At 40.5% G+C, this 18,832-nt stretch overlaps 1 protein-coding gene across 2 annotated transcripts in view; it reads left to right on the top strand.

The window, feature by feature from the left end:
- The window catches only part of ADCYAP1R1 (ADCYAP receptor type I), a 141,523-nt gene that overhangs the window by 26,422 nt on the left and 96,269 nt on the right, over positions 1-18,832 (top strand). For both annotated transcript variants that reach the window (XM_066313852.1, XM_066313843.1), the window contains exon 3: positions 5,294-5,457. In XM_066313852.1, the coding sequence (XP_066169949.1) occupies positions 5,407-5,457 (51 nt within the window). In that variant the 5' untranslated portion in view covers positions 5,294-5,406. The remainder of the gene's footprint in view (positions 1-5,293; positions 5,458-18,832) is intronic.

The raw sequence follows: 18,832 nt of genomic DNA, 5'->3' as shown, positions 1-18,832 counted from the left end.
CAAAACCACGATGCTTTGATTTGTTTCCTACACAAGTCCTCATGGAAGTAAATGACAATTATAATCCTACTTCATATATAAATATTTGGACACCTAAGCTCTTGTTTGCATATAGGAATCTCAGCATCTGCAGTTTACAATTTCCTATTTTTGCAATCACACCTTTATCTTCACTTTTAGAAAGGGAGTTCTAGTAAAATTCACAGGTGTTTCCTGAGTTTTATGAAAGGGAAAAAAAAATCAAAAGCCAATTCTTCCAGAAAGTAAAAAGATTATTACTGAGTATTGCTAACAGACTGGGATATTCATTAACACTGAAATGCTTAAGCCAGGCAGCAGCTGAATATATATCTTTCGAATATATTTCTGTCAAATATATCCATGCAAAATTGTTTCAGTGCTGTATCAGCTCCCTTTTAAATTTTGTTTTCTTAAGCAGCAATTTTCCTGTGCAGTGAACAAACTGGGTACCAGCAGAGTCTGCCTGAATGTATCTGTCATGATTGGATATTTTTCAGCCCATGGTTCCCACATCAGCTCACGTGTTAGAGCAATGGGCAGCCTGCATCCATCCTTGTAGGCCATCCTGTGAAAAAATTCCACGTTGTTTGTGGACAAATCTTCCAGGCAAAAGTGTGGGATTTTTGCCTGAGAGCCTCAAGACTTTCATATGCAGCTGAAAAAGTGTTTTGTCCTTTGTAGCAGTAAATCCTTTCTGAAAATGCACCTCTTAGACATCCTGATGTAATGACTCTTTGAATCCTGTTTTGCCGTTGCCAACAGACTCGGTGAGTGGGAACAAGGACTTGAGAGACTTTCCCAGTTAAGTGCATAAAGGGACAATAAAAATCTTCTTGGTTTATAAAAGAAAGTACAGAGTCAGACCCTCAGCTGCTGTGACCCGTGAAGAAGCTTTAATTTCAGGAAATTTAGAAAGTAGGTAAACAAAACCAACCCCAAATACTTAAACTTCAAGAAATAATAACTACTCTTTATTAAAGATAGTGGAAAGATCATGATGTTCTTTTCCTTTGCCTTAATAGGGATACTCTTTATGGAGTATTTTCCATGGAAAGCTTTAGAAATTTTGCTGTCAGATATTAAATGTTCTTTAGCTTTTCTGTAGCTTTAAATATATCAGCATCAATTTTTTTGACACCCAAAACAATCAGATTCCTTCTCAATGCTTTGTGGCTGGTGAAACTTTGCTGGTTTGGGTTTCATATTGCTGTTCCATATATTTCAGGCTGGAGGTGGGATTATTCTGTCCAGATTTAGATATCCACAGTGTAGATGTCAACAAACAAACTGGCTGTTCAGAATTCCTTTACACTCTGGGAGAGGAGCTGGAAGTTTAGAGGAGATGGTTAAAATAGGTCAGACAAAACACTTCCTTCACATGTCTGCTTCTCTCTGTTGATATAAAAAGGGACTTGACAATGAGCTCATGTGTGAGGATGTCTCTGCCTAAAGAGAAAGGGTTTCTAAAATTAGGAGACGTGTCCCAGGTCACTGAGAGGTTGATTTCCCAGCTCTGCTCATGGCTGGTGAGAAGGGGCACTGTGCCTTTTAAATAAATTATTCCACTGCGGGAAGGAACATGAGGAAGGGGCACTGTGCCTTTTGAATAAATTATGTAGCTGGAATACCACATCTAGGAACTTATGGGAGGGAAATCACAAAAGGGTTTTGTACCTTTGATTGAGAGCCTAAAGATAGAAAAATATTGAGTGCATAATGAAAGGAGTTCCCGCCCTCAGGAGAGCCACTAAGCTGGTCAGCTGGAACAGCTCTCCTATGGATTCAGGTGAGAGTTGGGACTGTTCACCCTGGAGAGGAGAAGGCTCAAAGGAGACCTTAGGGCACCTTCCAATGCCTAAAGGGGGGTTGAAAGAAAGCTGGAGAGGGACTTTTCATGCTGTCAAAGTCCAAGGGGAAACAGGCTTAAATAGAAGGAGGGTAGATTGAGATTAGATATTAGGAAGAAATTCTTTACTGTGATGTTGGTGAGGCATGGGAACAGGTTTCCCAGAGAGGTTGTGGACTGACAATCCCAGGAGGTGTCCAAGGCCAGAAATCACCTCTAGTGGAAGGTGTCTCTGCCTATGGAAGGAGGTTGGAATGATGATCTTTAAGGTTTGTTCCAACCTCAAGCCTTTCTAGGATTTTATGATAATTATCTGTTCATATATTTTGCATCCAGTAATTCTCTATCCATGTTTATTCTCCATAGGGAAATGTCTCTAAGAAGTATTGGAGTAACTGCGCAGGGGGTGGTTGACTTGTCTGGAATGTTTTTATTCTGCAAAACCTCAGTTCCTCCTGCATGTTGTCAGGAGCTTTCGGATTTCCACACCTGGGCAGTGGCTTGGTCAGGATGTGGTGGGAGGCCCTGCCTGGACTCTGCAGTGAGATGAATTAAGTAATGAATTCCCATTTGATCTGGTCTGAACCATTGTGGGCCAGCTTTGAAATGTGTTGTTTCCTTTCCAACCACTGGCACACATCCCAGAGGACCACAGAAAGGAGCCCAGCAGATCAGGTGGTTTCTTTTGGGTGAGATCTCAGTATGAGCTCGTAACTGCCTTGGAAAGCCACTAAAAGTCCTCTTTCATTCATCAAAAAATCTCCTCCATTTCATTCATCCAGTGGGTATTTCGCTCATATTTGATACAGGGACCTTTTATCCTTTTGATCAGTGGTTTATTATCCTTTTTGGGCCTCTCTGGGAGTAGCCCCACTGTACCTAGAAAGGTTTCACTGTGTGGTTTTGTTCATTGGTGACATCAGATTGTTGTGCACTTGACACCTGTGGGCTTCTCATGGACAAGTTGTCTTCCCCAGCCTCCAGAGGCCTTTTTTAGATGGAGGAAGAAATGGGCACTTGCAGCAGAACAAGTTTTGCAAGAGCTTTTCCATCCTGCCCTTGAAGCAACTCAGACACTGTCATAAAGAATCTGCTGTGGCACTGAAAGTATTTCCAGTGGACAAACCAGTTCACCTTCAGAGGAGATGGATTATTTTTTTTTAAATCACTAAGTGACCAAGACAATGTTATTTTTCTTTTTCTTCTTCCTGTCTATCAGCCATGCTTGAAATAAAAACCTGAAACCCATTCTATTTTAGCAGCAATCAGCTGATTTCCAGATTCTCAGACACTTTACCAGCCCTTCTGTTTCACCAGAGATAGCTGAGGATTTTTTGAGGAACTGTTTATCCATAACTGAAAGGTGCAACCCCTTCGTTATTCGCTCTCCTGACTTCACTAATTTTAATTACAGTGACAGATGCAGATAAAACAACAACAGGAAGCATCAGTAATGAAATTACAGGATTTATCAACCAGTGACATTAGAACAAAATATAATCATTCAAGCTTTCCTTCCAAATCCAATACTGATATATTTATTTCTTTTTCTCAATACTGAATGGAAATGCTTTTTCAGCATTGATAAAATTTTTTAAAAAAGTTTATAATATTTATAAGATAATATTTTTTTTGAAGTTTATTTTTTCTGGTATAACATCGTTGATAGTACTGATTTGGGAGGTAGCGGGGCTTAAATTGGTGACAAGAGATAACTACCCTTTAATTGATAATAGAGATAAGTAGCTTTTAATTAGTAATAGATGGACTCTCTATGTATCATATACATGCCAGGAACAGCTTAACAATAGAAAAGGTTCTGCTGCAGATCCAGGGCAGAAGTTCTGGTAGTTGTTATTCCCTAATAAACACTCCAGTCTCCGTGGATGACACGAAGACCTCGGCCCAGTATTTGGTGCAGGTTTCCATGACTACCCTGAAGGCAAAAAATGAAATAGATTCTTTTTATTTTTCCCTGCAATATGTGAACGAAAAGCCATGAAACGGTTTGCAGATGTTCTTGGTGTCTCTTTAAGAGCTCCTGTGAAACTCAGAAAACAGCCATCCTCCACTTTTCCAACCTAGGGATTGCCAGGTTAAGGTAAAAAGAGTGTTTTAAGGGTCACCACTTTCCCCCCAAGCCATCTGCATATGTCCTGTCCACCTTTTAGTCAGGCATCTCCCACCCTTCCACGGTCTTAATCAGTTCCTGATGCATTACAGTGACAGAAAGAAAGGACAGAACACAACCCTCACACCCCTCTCTGGCTTTTCTGGACTGAGCTGCCCACAGGAGTGCAAATGTTCAGGAAATCATTTCAAATCCAATGGCTGCTAATGCGTCTGTCTGGTCTTGTCTTGCCTCTGTTAATGGAATTCCAAGTCCTCACGGCTGAATGTCACCAGGGATGTTTGCTGTCCTCCTCAGCTGAGATCTTATCAATTGTTCATTATTTGATAAACCATCAGAAATACAGTTAAGTAATTAAATTCAGAACAGAGCGTGAGCGACTGATCAAGTGAGGATAGAAGAAAACAGATTGGTTTAGGGTGAATTTCATGAATCATTGTTCTCCCAAAATGTAGCGAGAGATTAATTTTCCTGTTTTATTTTTTAATTGAAAGACTCTCTCCTTTCTAAATGCTGATGTCCTGGCAGTGTGTTGCAGTCAAGTATAAAACTTGAATGTCCTTTGGTTCTAGAAGTTCTTTTACAAATAATTCCTTTACAAATCAAAGTAGGATAATGAGAAATAAATCCAAATTTTAAAATACCTTTCCCCCAGTCCTCAATTTTTTCTGGCCAGAGGACAAGCAATGGGAGCCACAGATATGGATGACATTGTTTTTCATAAAAATCATATTTCAATTCATCCTGATTATATCGCAGATGAATCTTAAGCCGGAGACTACAATTCGTTCATTTGCCCTCTACTGCCAAGTTCTCAGAAAGGTTATTAACAAGCTTATTAACAGGTTATTAATAAGTCTGGTAATGGATTTTATTATCTGGACAAACTGTCTTGGGAACCAGACCCATAAAAAGCCCCTGGACAGTTTTGCTTTTAAGTGCTTTTTGCTTTAGTGCTTTTTGCACTACTGAAAATCATGAAGGGCAAACCACACCTCCAGAGATGAAGCAGACAGGTCTTTTTTCTTGTCCAAAATAATCCACCCTTCCTTCTCCCCTGGGTAAAATTCAGGTGTTTGCAGCCACAGATCCAGCATTTCTTTGACACAAGCTACTGATCATACAAAGTCCTTTGCCTTTGAATTAGATATCCAAGACCACCATTAAAATCCTGGCTGATGCCTAAAAAGTGCAACTCACCGTTCAAGTGTTGGGTTACTCTGTTTTCTGTCCATTTCTTTTTTCATTCTTTCAGTGGTTTACATACTTATAATAATTTTCCTCTTTTGCTGCAGAGATCTGAGCCTTGACGTGAAGACCTCAGCCAAAATATCTGCAGAGAGAGATCTGTGCTTCAGCCCTAATCACAGCGTTAACGAGTAAACCTTGTCCAAAATTAGGAGAGAAGATGGCCATCAACTGGAAGGTCTGCTTCTTCAGCCTCGTATTGCTTCCTGTGGTAAGGAAAAATTATCTTATTTTCATTGTTCTGATATAAATACATGTTCTGAAGGCCAGCACTTGCCAAGAGGGAAGAATCTGCTGCTGACACTGGGTTTTTCTGGGTGGTCTTGAAGTTTGGGTTAAGGCTTTTCCAGCCTCCTTTGTTAATGAATTAAGACTGTGATCACTGCTCATCCTGAGCAGGGCAAGTCCATCCCTTGAGGCCATTTGTTCCCTCTTTTTAACCAAGATTCAAAATACCATAAAGTAATAATTAGGAAAAAAAAATAGTGAGCCTTCTGTTTCAAAACCATTGGTTTAAGAATATTTTTTTTCCAGACAGAGGGATAAAATTAGAGATTCCCTTCAAACCCCCCCCCCCCCATGAAACCTAAACCTTGAGCTATCCCAGGCAGTGCTTTTGGAGGCCTTCATTTTCAGAGGAACAATTTTAAGAAACAATACAAATGGGCATCTAAAGATACTAAAGGCACTTAGAGTCATCCATCATCTTTCTGAAGATATTCAACTCTCTATGAAGATGACAGGGATTAATTTTCCCCACAAGCCTTTACTCACTAAACAACTTGTTCTTCCATTAATAACTCCATGTTAACAATTCTGGGGATTGTAACTCTTCTCTCCATTGTCCCTACACACAGTGACTGCAGCTCTTCTCATAAAACAGCCACAAAACCACCAAACAATGATTTTTTTTTAATTTATTTTTTGTTTTTTGGTCCCTTTGTGGGTGTGAGGAGTCCTACACCAGCCCTGCAATTGTAGCCCTGGTTTCATGCCTGAGATATTTTGGTTTTCTGCAATTCTTTTCCCAGGGAATTTTCTGTAAACAGAAGTGTTTTTGTAAACTGTACCTATGTTTCCATTCATTTTCCTAGAAGGGATTTCTTGATATCCCTCTGGTCTGACCAATGTGAGTGAAGGGTTTGCCTTTGTGTCACCAATAAAATTGGGCTGTGTAAAATAGTATATAAGGGAGACACATCCCTGAAATAAAGGAGTCACTTTCAGCCTTCTGAAGTTCATAGTCTGTCATTGTGGTGGAAAACAGAGTTGCTGCAATAACCTCTTGTTGCATTTCAACACAATTCTGTGCTGGATCATTGATCACAAATGTGCTTTTCAGCTCTTCTCCAGGAGCATTGCTCACAGGGATTCAGTGACAAATAGCACCAGGGTTTAAATTCTCCTGCTCATTCCCATTAAGAGCCTTCTACAACTTCCATGCAAATGTTTTACACTTGCTTAATATAAAGATATTCTCACATTGGTGCGCTTTAATAGTCAGTATGTGAAAAAATTCAGGACATTTAGTTAGTTTAATTTTTAAATGGCAGCTATTTAATGGGATGGTGGTGTGACCAGAGCATCTTATAGCAATTATTGCAGGTTTTTGCTTTTGTATATAAATTATGTGGCAAATCTCGTAGCAGGCAGCATGCAGAACTTGTTTTTGTTTTGGCACACAAAAAATACATTTTCTTTCCTTTTAGCTCTTATGTAGAGTCCATTTCACTGCCCACCTGACATGTGGCATAATTCAGCTAAATTCTGTAGGGTTGGGTTGGAACTGGTACCATAGTTGTGTTCATGCAAATAATACAGTCCTTTTTACATACAAATACGTGGTGTTGGAATTTTTATCTAGAGCACGGCTCCTGTGGCTCTTCCTTAAATTTCCTGATCAGCTAGAAATTATTACTGATTAAAAACTGAGTATGTTTATAATACTGTATATAATAATATATTTTTATAATAATATAATAATTTCTAAAATTACTACCATAGGCCTCCTCTAAACTAATGGAGAGATGGAAAGCCCCTCAGATTTAACCCGAGTTTTAGGTACTGATGTTCATGTGAGATTCCTGACTATAAAAGGAGTTTAGCTCAAATTCAAATGCTGTTTATTTGGACATAGAAATATTGATGACATGGATCCTGCCCTGGGAGAAACTGGAAAGCTGAATTCCTGGCCATGCAAGCATATTTTTCAGACTGCAACCAAAACAATTAAATGACTTGAAAGACAAAAGGCATTTCTGCTAAATGGCCAACAACCTTCAACATTTCAATATTTTTGGTGCTCAGCTCAAGACCCTCAAAAGGTGTCTTGTTATTTAGAGGTGAACAGTTTTTAATTAAGGGAAATAAATGAACAAATCTCTGGAGCTCTCAGAGGGGTGACCTTCCTGGCAGATGGAGAAGGACAGCAAATTCCCAATTGCTCACGTTTCAGGACATAACTGTGGTTGCTGAGCTGGATAATTAGTGATCAGCTCCAGCTTGTGGAAAGAACAGTTCTTAATGAAATACCAAATAGCAAACCAGAGATAATAAGAAAAAAACCAAACAAAAACAACCCTGCTTTTTATTTGCTGCTTCTGCAAAGTTTGTGATCTTATTTATGGTTATAAGGTTTTACTGCAGTCTTTTGCAGGAATCCAGACATTAAAGTAAACCATCTAACACATGAATTTGTGTGTTTGTACACACAGAGATTACACAACACAATAAGTTGTGTGTAAGTATTTATTTCACATTAATTTATTTAATGAAATAAAATAAATTCCCTGTGAATTTCTTTTTACAGATGAAATTTCTAGAATGATGTAACGTTATTTATGTTTCTTCCCTTCCTGTGATGCTTTTGCAGTTCTTGTGGTAACACATTTCTCTCCACTGGGGCACACCTTTCCTCTGCAAACCATCTCTAATGCACTGTGCTGGTGACCTCAAATTGGCACTTTCCTGTCATGCAGATTTTCCAATTTTCTTCCAAGGGAATGGATATGACTAAAAAACTTAAAGTGATTGAAACTCATCTTAGACTCCACAAAGTTCCTGGAAAAAGCTGTTGATTGCTGTTTTCCTCTAAGCACCCCTGGTCAGACCCACTTTACCCACAAAAGCCCCCAAACTGGTGTCCACATCCATAAACAAAACAAGAGAAGACAAAAAGAGAACCAAGTATGAATGGGAAATCCCAGATGGCTTCAAGGCTCTGACCAGACAATTAGAATATAACATGCTAAGAAATAATTAGAAATGAGTGTTTTAAGCCAGTTCTAATTGTCAGAGTCAAGGGTGGTTCAGTTTTTCATGTGTTTAGCACTGTTCTGCATTAACCTAAGCTATGGACCACTCAGGACTGAGGCACCATGAGGCCTGCAAGGTCTTTAGAGGAATTCTTGAGCTTTATATTTGTTCCACTTCCCTAAATTTCAAATCCTATGTAGCTATTTTAGCTAGTTTTAACTCATTTCTTTCAGCTGGATCAACTCTTCACAGTCATTTCCATTCTTTGCTTTGAGTGAAACTCTGAAAAACCTGGGAGAGTGGGAGGAATTCATGGCAGGGGGTTGGAACTGGATGGTCTTTGAGGTCCCTTCCAACCCAAACCATTCCAGGATTCTGTGATGGTGGTGTGTTTTTTTGTTGTTGTTGTTGTTGTGTTTTTTTTTTTTTTTTTTTTCTTCTGAATTCTCTTTCACTCGCATTTTCATTGACTTTGCATTCGGTTCATCTGTGATAACACTGGGTTATAGTTTTATTTTTTTCTTTTTAATTGGAAAATACTAACAAAAGTCATTGTAAAATTATGGAGGAGAAAGGATCCTAAACCATCATTCCTTTGTCTGGTTCCAAATGTACTTGAGAAACAATGAGTTTCATGACTCACAAAGTTGGCTTGGTGTATGAACTGAATTTTAAATGTAACTGCAATGCAGGTGCTCTAAGTGTCTGGAATAATTCGATCAGATGTATTTCTTCACCTAATGCTTGGAATTTCTTGTGGGTACATATTTAATATTGCTAAGCCTTAATGTTTCCAGTGGTAGAATATTCTCTGCAATGTTTGCTCAGCTGGGAAGAATGTTCTCCTTTGAAAAAGGGAGAAATGTGGAAAAGGGAAGGTGTAAGTGGTGCCTCTGGTGTAACAACACTGAAGTGTGATCTCTGAGTGAGAGTCAGATGGGCAAATACAGATTTGGATGTACAGGCAGCACCTCACAGAGCAGAGGATGATACCTGGATCTGCTGATAGCTGAGTAATGCAGGGAGAGGTGAGGAGAAGAGCTGAAGTGTTTGCTCAGCCCCTGTTTGCTGAAGGGGGGAATATTTCTCCATCCTCTCAGGGTGTGTATAGGCTACAGAGCAGAGATCTCTCTGTATCCTCTATTATTCATCTGTGGCTGTCACTTCCAGTGCCAGGCTACCTTCAAATAGAATCATCTACGTTCTAGCCTCTGTTATTTTTAAAAGATGAGGCACAGACACAATATTCTACAAGTTTCTCTCCCAGCCTGCAATGTTTTTAAGCACAGCCCAAATGTGATGCTCCTCAGGCACAGACATAAAAGATCGGGTTGGTCTCTGCTCTTTAAGCAAACTATTTTTATCCATTCCAAGGTTTAATGAGAGAGCTTTTAATGAGTTTACCTGCCTGGTGATTTGTAGCATCTCATAACCCTGTTAGAGAAGTCAAGCTCTCTGTGGGACTGCAGGTTTCTCGAGCACGGTGCACAGTTGCATGCAACTTCCCAGTTATTTATGTAATGAAAACATAAATATTTTATATACAAACACAGCCAGGGAACTGCTGGGAATGTTCTCCATAGGAGAATAAGACTCAGCTAACCAAGGCATTATTGCTGTTGTAGCTTTTCCATTTTAATAGGAGGAGCAATCCTATTGCTGGTGCTGGGGGCAATCAGGAGAAAATAGCAACCTCTTAACAGCCTTGTTTAAAATAGAAAAACAAGGTCTTTGGGTGTGTAATACTGGGAAAAGCAGTTTCAAAGAGTAGGTTGAGAATTCTGGTTTAGCAAAAAAAACTTGCCTGAGAAAATCAGCATGGCAGAACCACGGAGCCATGACACCAACTAACTTGAAGAACATTTCAGAGGCACAAAAATCAGGATTTCATGTCCCAGATGGTTGTTATCCTGTCAGTTAGGTGGGACAGGGACTGCAGAGAGTGAGATTTCTTTCAGGGTGAGATTTCCACCTGATACATCTCCAAGTGTCTGGTTTTTGTTGTTGTTTTTTTTTGTTTTTTTACCGAGAAGACTCAGTGTATTTACACTCCTGCCTAAGACACCTGAAGGTGATGGGATCTCTGGAGCTTTTTTTTGGTGCTCTATCTGCTGCACTGACCTCACCTGGACACCTCAGGTGCCAGTCAGGGTTATTGAAACTAAAGAAAGACACCTGGTTAAAATGTTAAAATGTTTTTCATAGAACTATAGAATGGGTTGGAAGGGACCTTAAAGGTCAGGTAATGTCAGATATCCTGGGCAGGGACACCTCCCACTAGACCAAGATTTTCAGAGCCCTGTCCAGCCTGGTCTTGAAGATTTTTAAGCTTGTTAAGCTGATTTGCACAAAAAGATGAATGACGGGGGAGAAAAAAAGTCTAAAAATTCACATATTCTACCAAAATGTGGTTCACAACACTGAGAACAAACACAGGTATCCACCACAACTTTCCTTTAGACAGACGAGATATCTTGGCCTCAGAAATGCAAAAGCAGCAGGTCACAAAGCAAAAAATAGGTGCCCTATATTACATTAAAATGTTCCCTTTTTTTACCCTCTGGAAGGAGCGATGATTTCTGTGAGAGGTAAAACAAATGATGAAAACACTGATTTAAGGGCATTAATCAACGTGATTTTTTTTTTTCCCCTTCTGGTGTTGTATTGGGAGGGTTGGATGTATTGTATATGAGGAGGGTTGGATGAGCAGCCAAATAACAAGTTGGGCATTGTAAGGAGTTCTTAAAAAAAGAGGCTGAATAAAAGAGAGAAAAAAGTAGAATCAGAATCAGTGATTTTTTTTTTTTTTGTGTTGCTCAGCTGTTAATTCTCCAGCTCCTGGAGGGATATTTTTCAAGTCTCTAGCAAGAGTGTTGCCTGCAATTCCTTGTGTTTGCTGAGTCAACAGCCCAGGAGGATTTCCTGTGCAGGCAGCTCCAGGAGAGAGGTGTGATGCACAACCAAAACTACATGGAGAGGAGGGGGAAATGGAAGCAAAAGAGCAGGAAGAAAGGACAAAAGTATGAAAAAAATCGCATTAACACCACTATTCCTCTTGATTTGTCTCCTGTATTCCCTCCCACCCCCCTCACCAGGGCTGGCAATAAAGAGATTTTTCCCAATCAGTGAAACAAGCCCTGCTGCTTCCCAGAGTGAAGGTGTGTCCTGTGGCAGGTGCTGGGCCCTGCCTGGGGATCAGGGAATGGTGCTGGAAGCTTTCCTGGGGGAGCAGATGGGGTCAGTTCCTGGAAATCTCATCCCAGGATCCCAACACCACAAACTCTGCAGACCAAAGATCATCCAAGCAAAGCTGTGGGGTTGGGAAAGCAGAGTTTGCCAGGCTTGAGGGGGCTCCCAGGGCTTTTTTTCCCCAAAGCAATGGCCACATGGCTGTTTAACGTCTGTGGGGTCCCTCGGAAAGCTCTGCCAGCCCCAAAGGCTGCTGTCACTGCAGTCCCCAGGGGCACAGAACCCAACCCCACAAACCCCCTCTGCTTCCCTGAGCGAGGGGGGAATTGCTCACTCCAGGGAAACTTGTGCTCCTGGCAAGACAGCTGAGTTTGTCTCAGGTTAGTTTTACCCATGTGGATATCACATGGAAGTGCAGGTTTTTGAAGCTATGGATCCCATCTACCCCAAAATCTCTGATGATCTCTGTGATGTTTTTATTCCGTGTCATATAATGCCGGGTTTTGCCTAAAGGGCACCATGGATGAATCAGAGCTGCCTCTGTACTGTCCTGTGTGTGTTAGAGCTGAGTTCTGCACCTAAATAAGCCAGGAAATTGATTTAGAGCAATAATTAGCCTCTAAATGTTGGATGTCTGGATTAGAATCAGAGAATCCTGGAATGGTTGCGCTTGGAAAGGACCTAAAAGCCCATCCCAACTTCTGCCATGGGCAGGGACATCTTCCACTGTCCCACATTGCTCCAATCCCTGTCCAGCCTGGCCTTGGGCACTTCCAGGAATCCAGGAGCAGCCACAGCTTCTCTGGGCACCCTGTGCCAGGGCTTCAGATTAAGATATTTATCTCTATTAATATATTATTTTGATACTTCTATACTTAGTGTTCTTCTGTGCTTATTAATAGACCTCTCTTGATATTGGTATAACACATCCTAAAATCTGCTTCGTGCTCTCTTTATTGCAGGGCCCTCAAAAATTGGTCAAAAAAATTTGTTATCTGTAGGTTTTAGAAATCTCTTTTATATTTTATGTATTTTATGTATTTTATATATTTTATATATTTTATATATTTTATATATTTTATATATTTTATATTTATTAATGTTCTGTGCATCAGGAATAGATGACAGATCACCTTTACCCTATTGATTGTCTTCTGAAGTTTCAGTATCTCGTGACTCATCTTGGTAGGGTGGTTTGTAAGGTTATCACAAATGCTATTTACTGCTGTTGGTTCCTGGAACACATTTTTAAAATTGAATATTAAATGTATGTTCTTGTAGGAGTAAGGGCAGATGCCAATGGATCTTTGTGTCTGGAGTAAACAAAAATGACAAATGCATCCATTAAATACTTCAGAATCATCATAAAAACACCCCAAACCCAAATAAGAACTACTTTAAACAAAACAGGAAAAATATTTTACCCTCAGAACAACATTTAAAAAATATTCTGTAGTACTTTCATAGAATTATTGTTTCCAATAGATTTCAAAGAATCCAATCTCAATTTAAACCACTTTCCCCCCTTTTTATGTACCATCTAAGATTTTTAAATACTTATTTTCTTCAAACAAGAATCAATGTGGAAATGAACACTTTTAAACACCCCCTCTGCTCTTTCAAAAAGGAACAAATGCCAATTGTTTGTGGGGTTTTTGTAATCTTTTGTTGGGGTTTTTTTAATATCAATATGGTTTAAACTGTAAACCAAATCAACATGTTGAGGGAAGATAGTCTCAAGGAACATGTTTCAGTCAGATTTAATTTGTGCTGGGGAGTTTGATGGTTTCCCCCTCTGTAGGTGTTCAGTGCCTGGCCTCACTGTTCCAGCCTCCCCAATATTTGGATTTCTCTTGAGGATTTCAGAGTGATAAAGGATTTTACTGCTCCTGCCCTTCCCAATAACACTTTTCTGCAGTGCTCTTTTTCTTGCTCAGTGGGCTCCTTTTGGAGTGCAAAATTCTCTAGGAGAATATTAATTCCCTAAGGGCTTTAGACAGAATAAAACACCTTATCTGCTGTGTCCTCTTTCCAAATGATTTTGGCCCCACAGTCTCTCTCCAGCTCAGAATGTGTGACCAAAATGTGTTACTGGGTTATTTAGGCTAAATGCAGGCTTTGCTTTATTTGAAGACTTCTAAAACAGTTTGTCAACAACTTCACCTACTGATATTTGCATATTTGGGAAGGAGCAGTCCAGAGATTTTAATTTGTTTTTTTCTTCCCTGATAGCCAGATCTGAACATTTTTGGTATTTGGCATAAAATTGTTTTAGACCTTTACTTTAGGCTCTCTTGTTTGCTAGAGGCTTGCAAGATAACTGATAATGCAAAATGTAGATTGGATAAGATTAGAGATATGCTAAAGCTCAAGGGTAGCAAGTTGTTTTCACCTCCTCAGAGATATTAAAATGTTCTTTTTTACTCCTGCCCTCTGGCTGAGCAGGTTTTAGTTATTAGGTCCCTGTTAGCCAGTTATGATAATTTTCTCCATTATTTAAAAAACATAAAACAAATAACAGATCTGCTCTGCAACAGCGATTAAATTCTCACATAGCTTCAATCTAAGTCCATTTTAGTGCCTCTTTCAGCAACATAGAAGTGCAAAATCTAATTTTTTTTGGCATCATATGCTGTTTATTGCATCTGAACTAATACAGAAACACCAGGTGAACAAACTGCATCTCATTTAAAATAAATATTCACTCTCACTGTGTATTTTTATTTTAAAAGGTTTCCTCCCCCAAAAATGATGAATTTACTGTTCATCCATAAGTGGCTGTAGCTGCAGGCGCTCCCAGGAACACTTCATTTGCAGTGGGAGAGCCAGGAATTGTGTCCAGGCAGGCAGCATCAGTGGGCATGAGTTGAAAGGTGCTGAAAGGCTTCTAATACCCTGAGAACACCAAATTTATATGATCCCATATATGCAAATATATTTATTTTTCTATTCCTCCGTGTCATCCATTTACCCTTAAAACCTGAATTCCGTGGGTCAGTTCAGCTGAATTTGACAGAAGAACCACATTCTCAGAAAAATTAATTTTCCAATAGTCTCTTGTCAATGTTGTGGCAGAGATTTTTTTTCTCAGTTCCTCACAAAAAGATGAATTTCACAAGAAACTCAAGAAAATTTGTTAGGCAGAAGGGTATCCAAGCTGCAGCTCATCTTAGGACAAGGGTAGATGGCTTTAAATTGAAAGAGGGGAAATTTAGATGGGATATGAGGAGGAATTCTTCCCTGTTAGATTGGAGAGGCTCTTTTGTCCAAGGGTAAGGAGCTCTGTCTGACCCTTGGCTTTCAGACATTCTGAGCTTCCTATCTTCAGCTATCCTGAAATGAAATAAATTTAAAAAAAGGAATTTTGGGTTGTGTGTTCCATCTGTTCTGTAGCTCAAACCCTTAAAAATTTTCATCAGTTGGTTCTGATGACCTCAGGTCATTATTTCATTGCACTGAAGCCATGATCAAACATCTTTATTTCTCTGCCTTTTCCTACATATTTCTTTGTACATGGCCTGGTATCTAAATTATTCTCCCCCCTGAAATCCATGCCCATGGATAGAAAGTCCCAGAGCAGCTGGGGACACCCTGGGTGTTGTTGCAAAGCAATGCCTTCACTTTTGCATTGATCACTTCTTCCTTCTCCACAGCAGTTTATTTATTCTATTTATCCAGCTCTTTGCTATATCAATATCCAAGGGATTTTTTTTTTCTTGTTAATTGAAGCAGCAAACAGGGACAAAAATTAATAAAGTTTATTTTCTATTGGTTTCCAACTTCTGGTTATGACATGCACTCTGCAGCTATTTCGTCTAGGAAATACAAAGATAGAAATAAAACCTCTTTTCCCTTTTGTATCCCTGGATTTTTGCCACGCCTCCATTAACAAAACCCAAAATGATGCCTTGGGAATGACAATCAGTATTTTAGGGGCAGCTCCCCACGACACGGTGCTGCTGCAAAGGGAAGCTTTGGGATGTTAAGGGATGTGCAGTGGCAATTCTCCAGCTGTGCTCATGGATCTGGGAAAAAAACCAAACACCAACCAGCTGCAGAAGCTGGCAAAAGCCATTGTAAAATAGCTGTTAAAGCTGGGGAAGAATGAAATCCTGTGTAATGTATTGCAAGGGGAAAAAAAAGGGGGAGTTTGATAGGGATGTGTTCGAATTACATTAATCTGGAGAAAATTCTGATCTCAGTACTGCTTTATGGCATTTTGGGGCATTGTTTGTATTACTCAGAGCTTTATGATTTTTCTTTTTTCATGTGTGAAAATGTGAAATATTTATCTGCTATCAAAGGCGTAATGTAGAAATTCTGAACACAGTAATCACGAGGATCAAATAAATGAGTTAACACACTGGAATCACCCAGAATAATCCAGGAGGGATGATATAAAAGAAGTTTCACCAGTTTGTTTAGCTGAAGTCTGACAGCAATTTGCTCTCCTGGCAGAGGAATCCCTGCTATATTTCTCCCTTCAGCGTGGATTGTACAGAGAGTATTTACATGTGTGAATGTTTTCTTCTGAGAGCAGGGAAATCAAAGCAGCCAAAAGAGCTGCTCCCATTTCTGATTCTGTCATTCTCCCTGGAAAATGAAACTTTCCTCTTTCTAATAAGTTCAATCTGAATAAATTAGAACATTACCACATTTTAATGTTACCATTTCAAAGGCTTCGGAACAATATACTATTTTTTTCTTTTTTTTTTTCATGTTGAAATTCAGAAATAAGTGGAGAAGAAATGTTCTGTGGGTCTTTGTTCCATTGCACATGTCTGGCTCTAGGATGGACAATAATCAGAAAATCAGGGAATTATGGAATGGTTTGTGTTGGAAAGGACCTCAAAGATCATCTCATTCCAACCCCAGCCATGGGCAGGGACACCTTCCACTATCCCAGGTTGCTCCAAGCCCCATCCAGCCTGGCCTTGGACACTTCCAGGGATCCAGGGGCAGCCACAGCTGCTCTGGGCACCCTGTGCCAGGGCACAGGGAAGAATTTCTGCCCAATATCCCATCTAACCCTGCCCTCTGTCAGCTTAAAATTATTCCCCTTTGTCTTCTCCCTCCATCCCTTGTCCCAAGTCCCTCTCCAGCTCTCCTAGAGCCCCTTTAGGCCCTGGAAGGGGCTCTGAGCTCTCCTCTCCAGCTGAGCACCCCCAACTTTCTCATCCTGTCCCTAAACTCCCTGAGAAGTAAAATTAATGTCCATGGTGGAACAGAGTTTTCTTTCTGTAACTGGAAATTCATCAGCAGAAGAGAATTCATCACCTGGATATGGGCAGGGAGGTGAAGACGAAGTTGTTAAAGGTCAGTAACTGAGAACTTCTGGGCACTTCAGGTCCAGGGGAGGAATTTTTTTGTGGAATCCAGCAGGACCCGAGCAACAACTTTTTCTGAGGTTTTGGTTTACTAGGAACAGGACACAGGTACGAGCTCATGGCTGTCCTGCCAGGCAGGGAGGGTGTTCTGAGGTTGGGTTGCACTTCCTGAGTGGTTCCCTGTTGTGTTTTATCTTCTTTTCTGCCAGAGTCGGGCTGAAATGCTCGAGATGGTGTTTCTTGTTTGGACTCAGATGTTTATTAGTTCTTATCTATATCACAGTCTCACAAACCATGAGTTCTAGAGCACTTCAGGCTAACAAACTAAAAATGGAGCCATATCTCTCTCTCTACAAGGCTTTTTAAGCACAAACTGTCCAGTTAAGAAATGACACCTAAATTATTGTTACTTTTGACCCAATAACCAGCCACTCCTGGCCCACGATGTGGATTTTTCTACCCAATTACAAAACCCCACCCAGAGCCATGGAGAAGAAGGTGAAAAAGAAGGACTCAGCCTCTGCCCTAAATCCTCCATCTTGCTTTATATATGTTACTATATTCTAAACCCTTAAACTCCAAGTTTTCCACCCTGTGATATCACACACTTCTATCCAAACTCCACACCCACAATCCCAGGGCTGTCACTCAATTTTGGGAGCCTTTTCCACGGCCTCGGGTCAATGCAGTGTTTGTTTGAAGATCAATTCCCCTCAGCACAGAAAGTCTGGAATTTTCAGTGCCCAGGGTTCCAACAGCTCTCAGCAGCCACCACTGAGAAAGAGGCAAAATTTGGCTCATGCTGCTGAGGTGGGTGATAGGACAAGACACATTTTGTGGGAATCCAGGATGGCTGAGGATTCCAGAACCAGGATCAGTGAGGTTACGATGTGGTTGGATATCGGGAAAAGTTTCTTCCCCCCAGAGGTTGGTCAGGCACTGGAACAGGTTTCTCAGGGAGGTGGTCATGTCGCCAACAGAGCTCAAGAACATTTGGACATTTCTCTTACCTGGTGGGATTTTTTGGGTGTCCTGTGCAGGGCCAGGACTCAGTGGTCCTTGTGAGTCCCTTCCAAGTGAGGATATTCTGTGTTTCCATGTCATGGATGATGTAGGATCCAGCATTTTCAAGCTCAAATAAGAAGATTTGGCTCTTAGTCAACAGTCAGGGACCCCATTTATATGACATGCACAAAAACCCCAGCAGAACTCTCACCTCTTTCTCCAGAGTGCCAAGTTATTGACATTTTTAGCACATTAAATTTAGGAAGAGATGCTTGAATATATCAGCCAGCACTTATCTGTCATGTGGAGCTGCAACCATTTATACTTTGGCTCTAAAGCCCCTGTTTTTTGGGGTTTTTTTTCTCCTTTCTAGAAAAAGAAAAATTGTCTCTTGTTTAAATATGCAAAAGGTTCTGATTGTCACAGGCTGCACACTGCAGTCAGCTGCAAACAGCACAGCTGAGGCTTCTGCTACCCTGGGGAAGAGCCCCTGTGCCACCAGTTCTGCATCCACAATGTCCTTGTACCTGCCAATGCTTCAGAAATGTCTTTTTATTGACTTTTTATTAAATGCAGATTAACTGCTGCACCCTGTTGGAGCTGAGAACAACATGACTTGTGCCGCGAGGTTAATAAAATCCATCCCTTGCTCAGTCACATTTTTCTGGGGAGGTTTCTCCGTGGCACAAAAGGCAGGAGATGCTGGAGCAGAATCTGGGTCATGGCAAGGCTCTGACAGTGAGACCTGTGGCTGATCTGTCAGGGTCTGAACAGCAGCCAAGCCCTGCTGGTTTGTTTGGAGTGAAGTCA

Source organism: Sylvia atricapilla, chromosome 1, assembly GCF_009819655.1.
Source record: "Sylvia atricapilla isolate bSylAtr1 chromosome 1, bSylAtr1.pri, whole genome shotgun sequence".
In the NCBI taxonomy this organism is placed as follows: domain Eukaryota; kingdom Metazoa; phylum Chordata; class Aves; order Passeriformes; family Sylviidae; genus Sylvia; species Sylvia atricapilla.
Note: the sequence above shows the minus strand (reverse complement) of the source record. Positions and strands in the feature narration are given on the sequence as shown.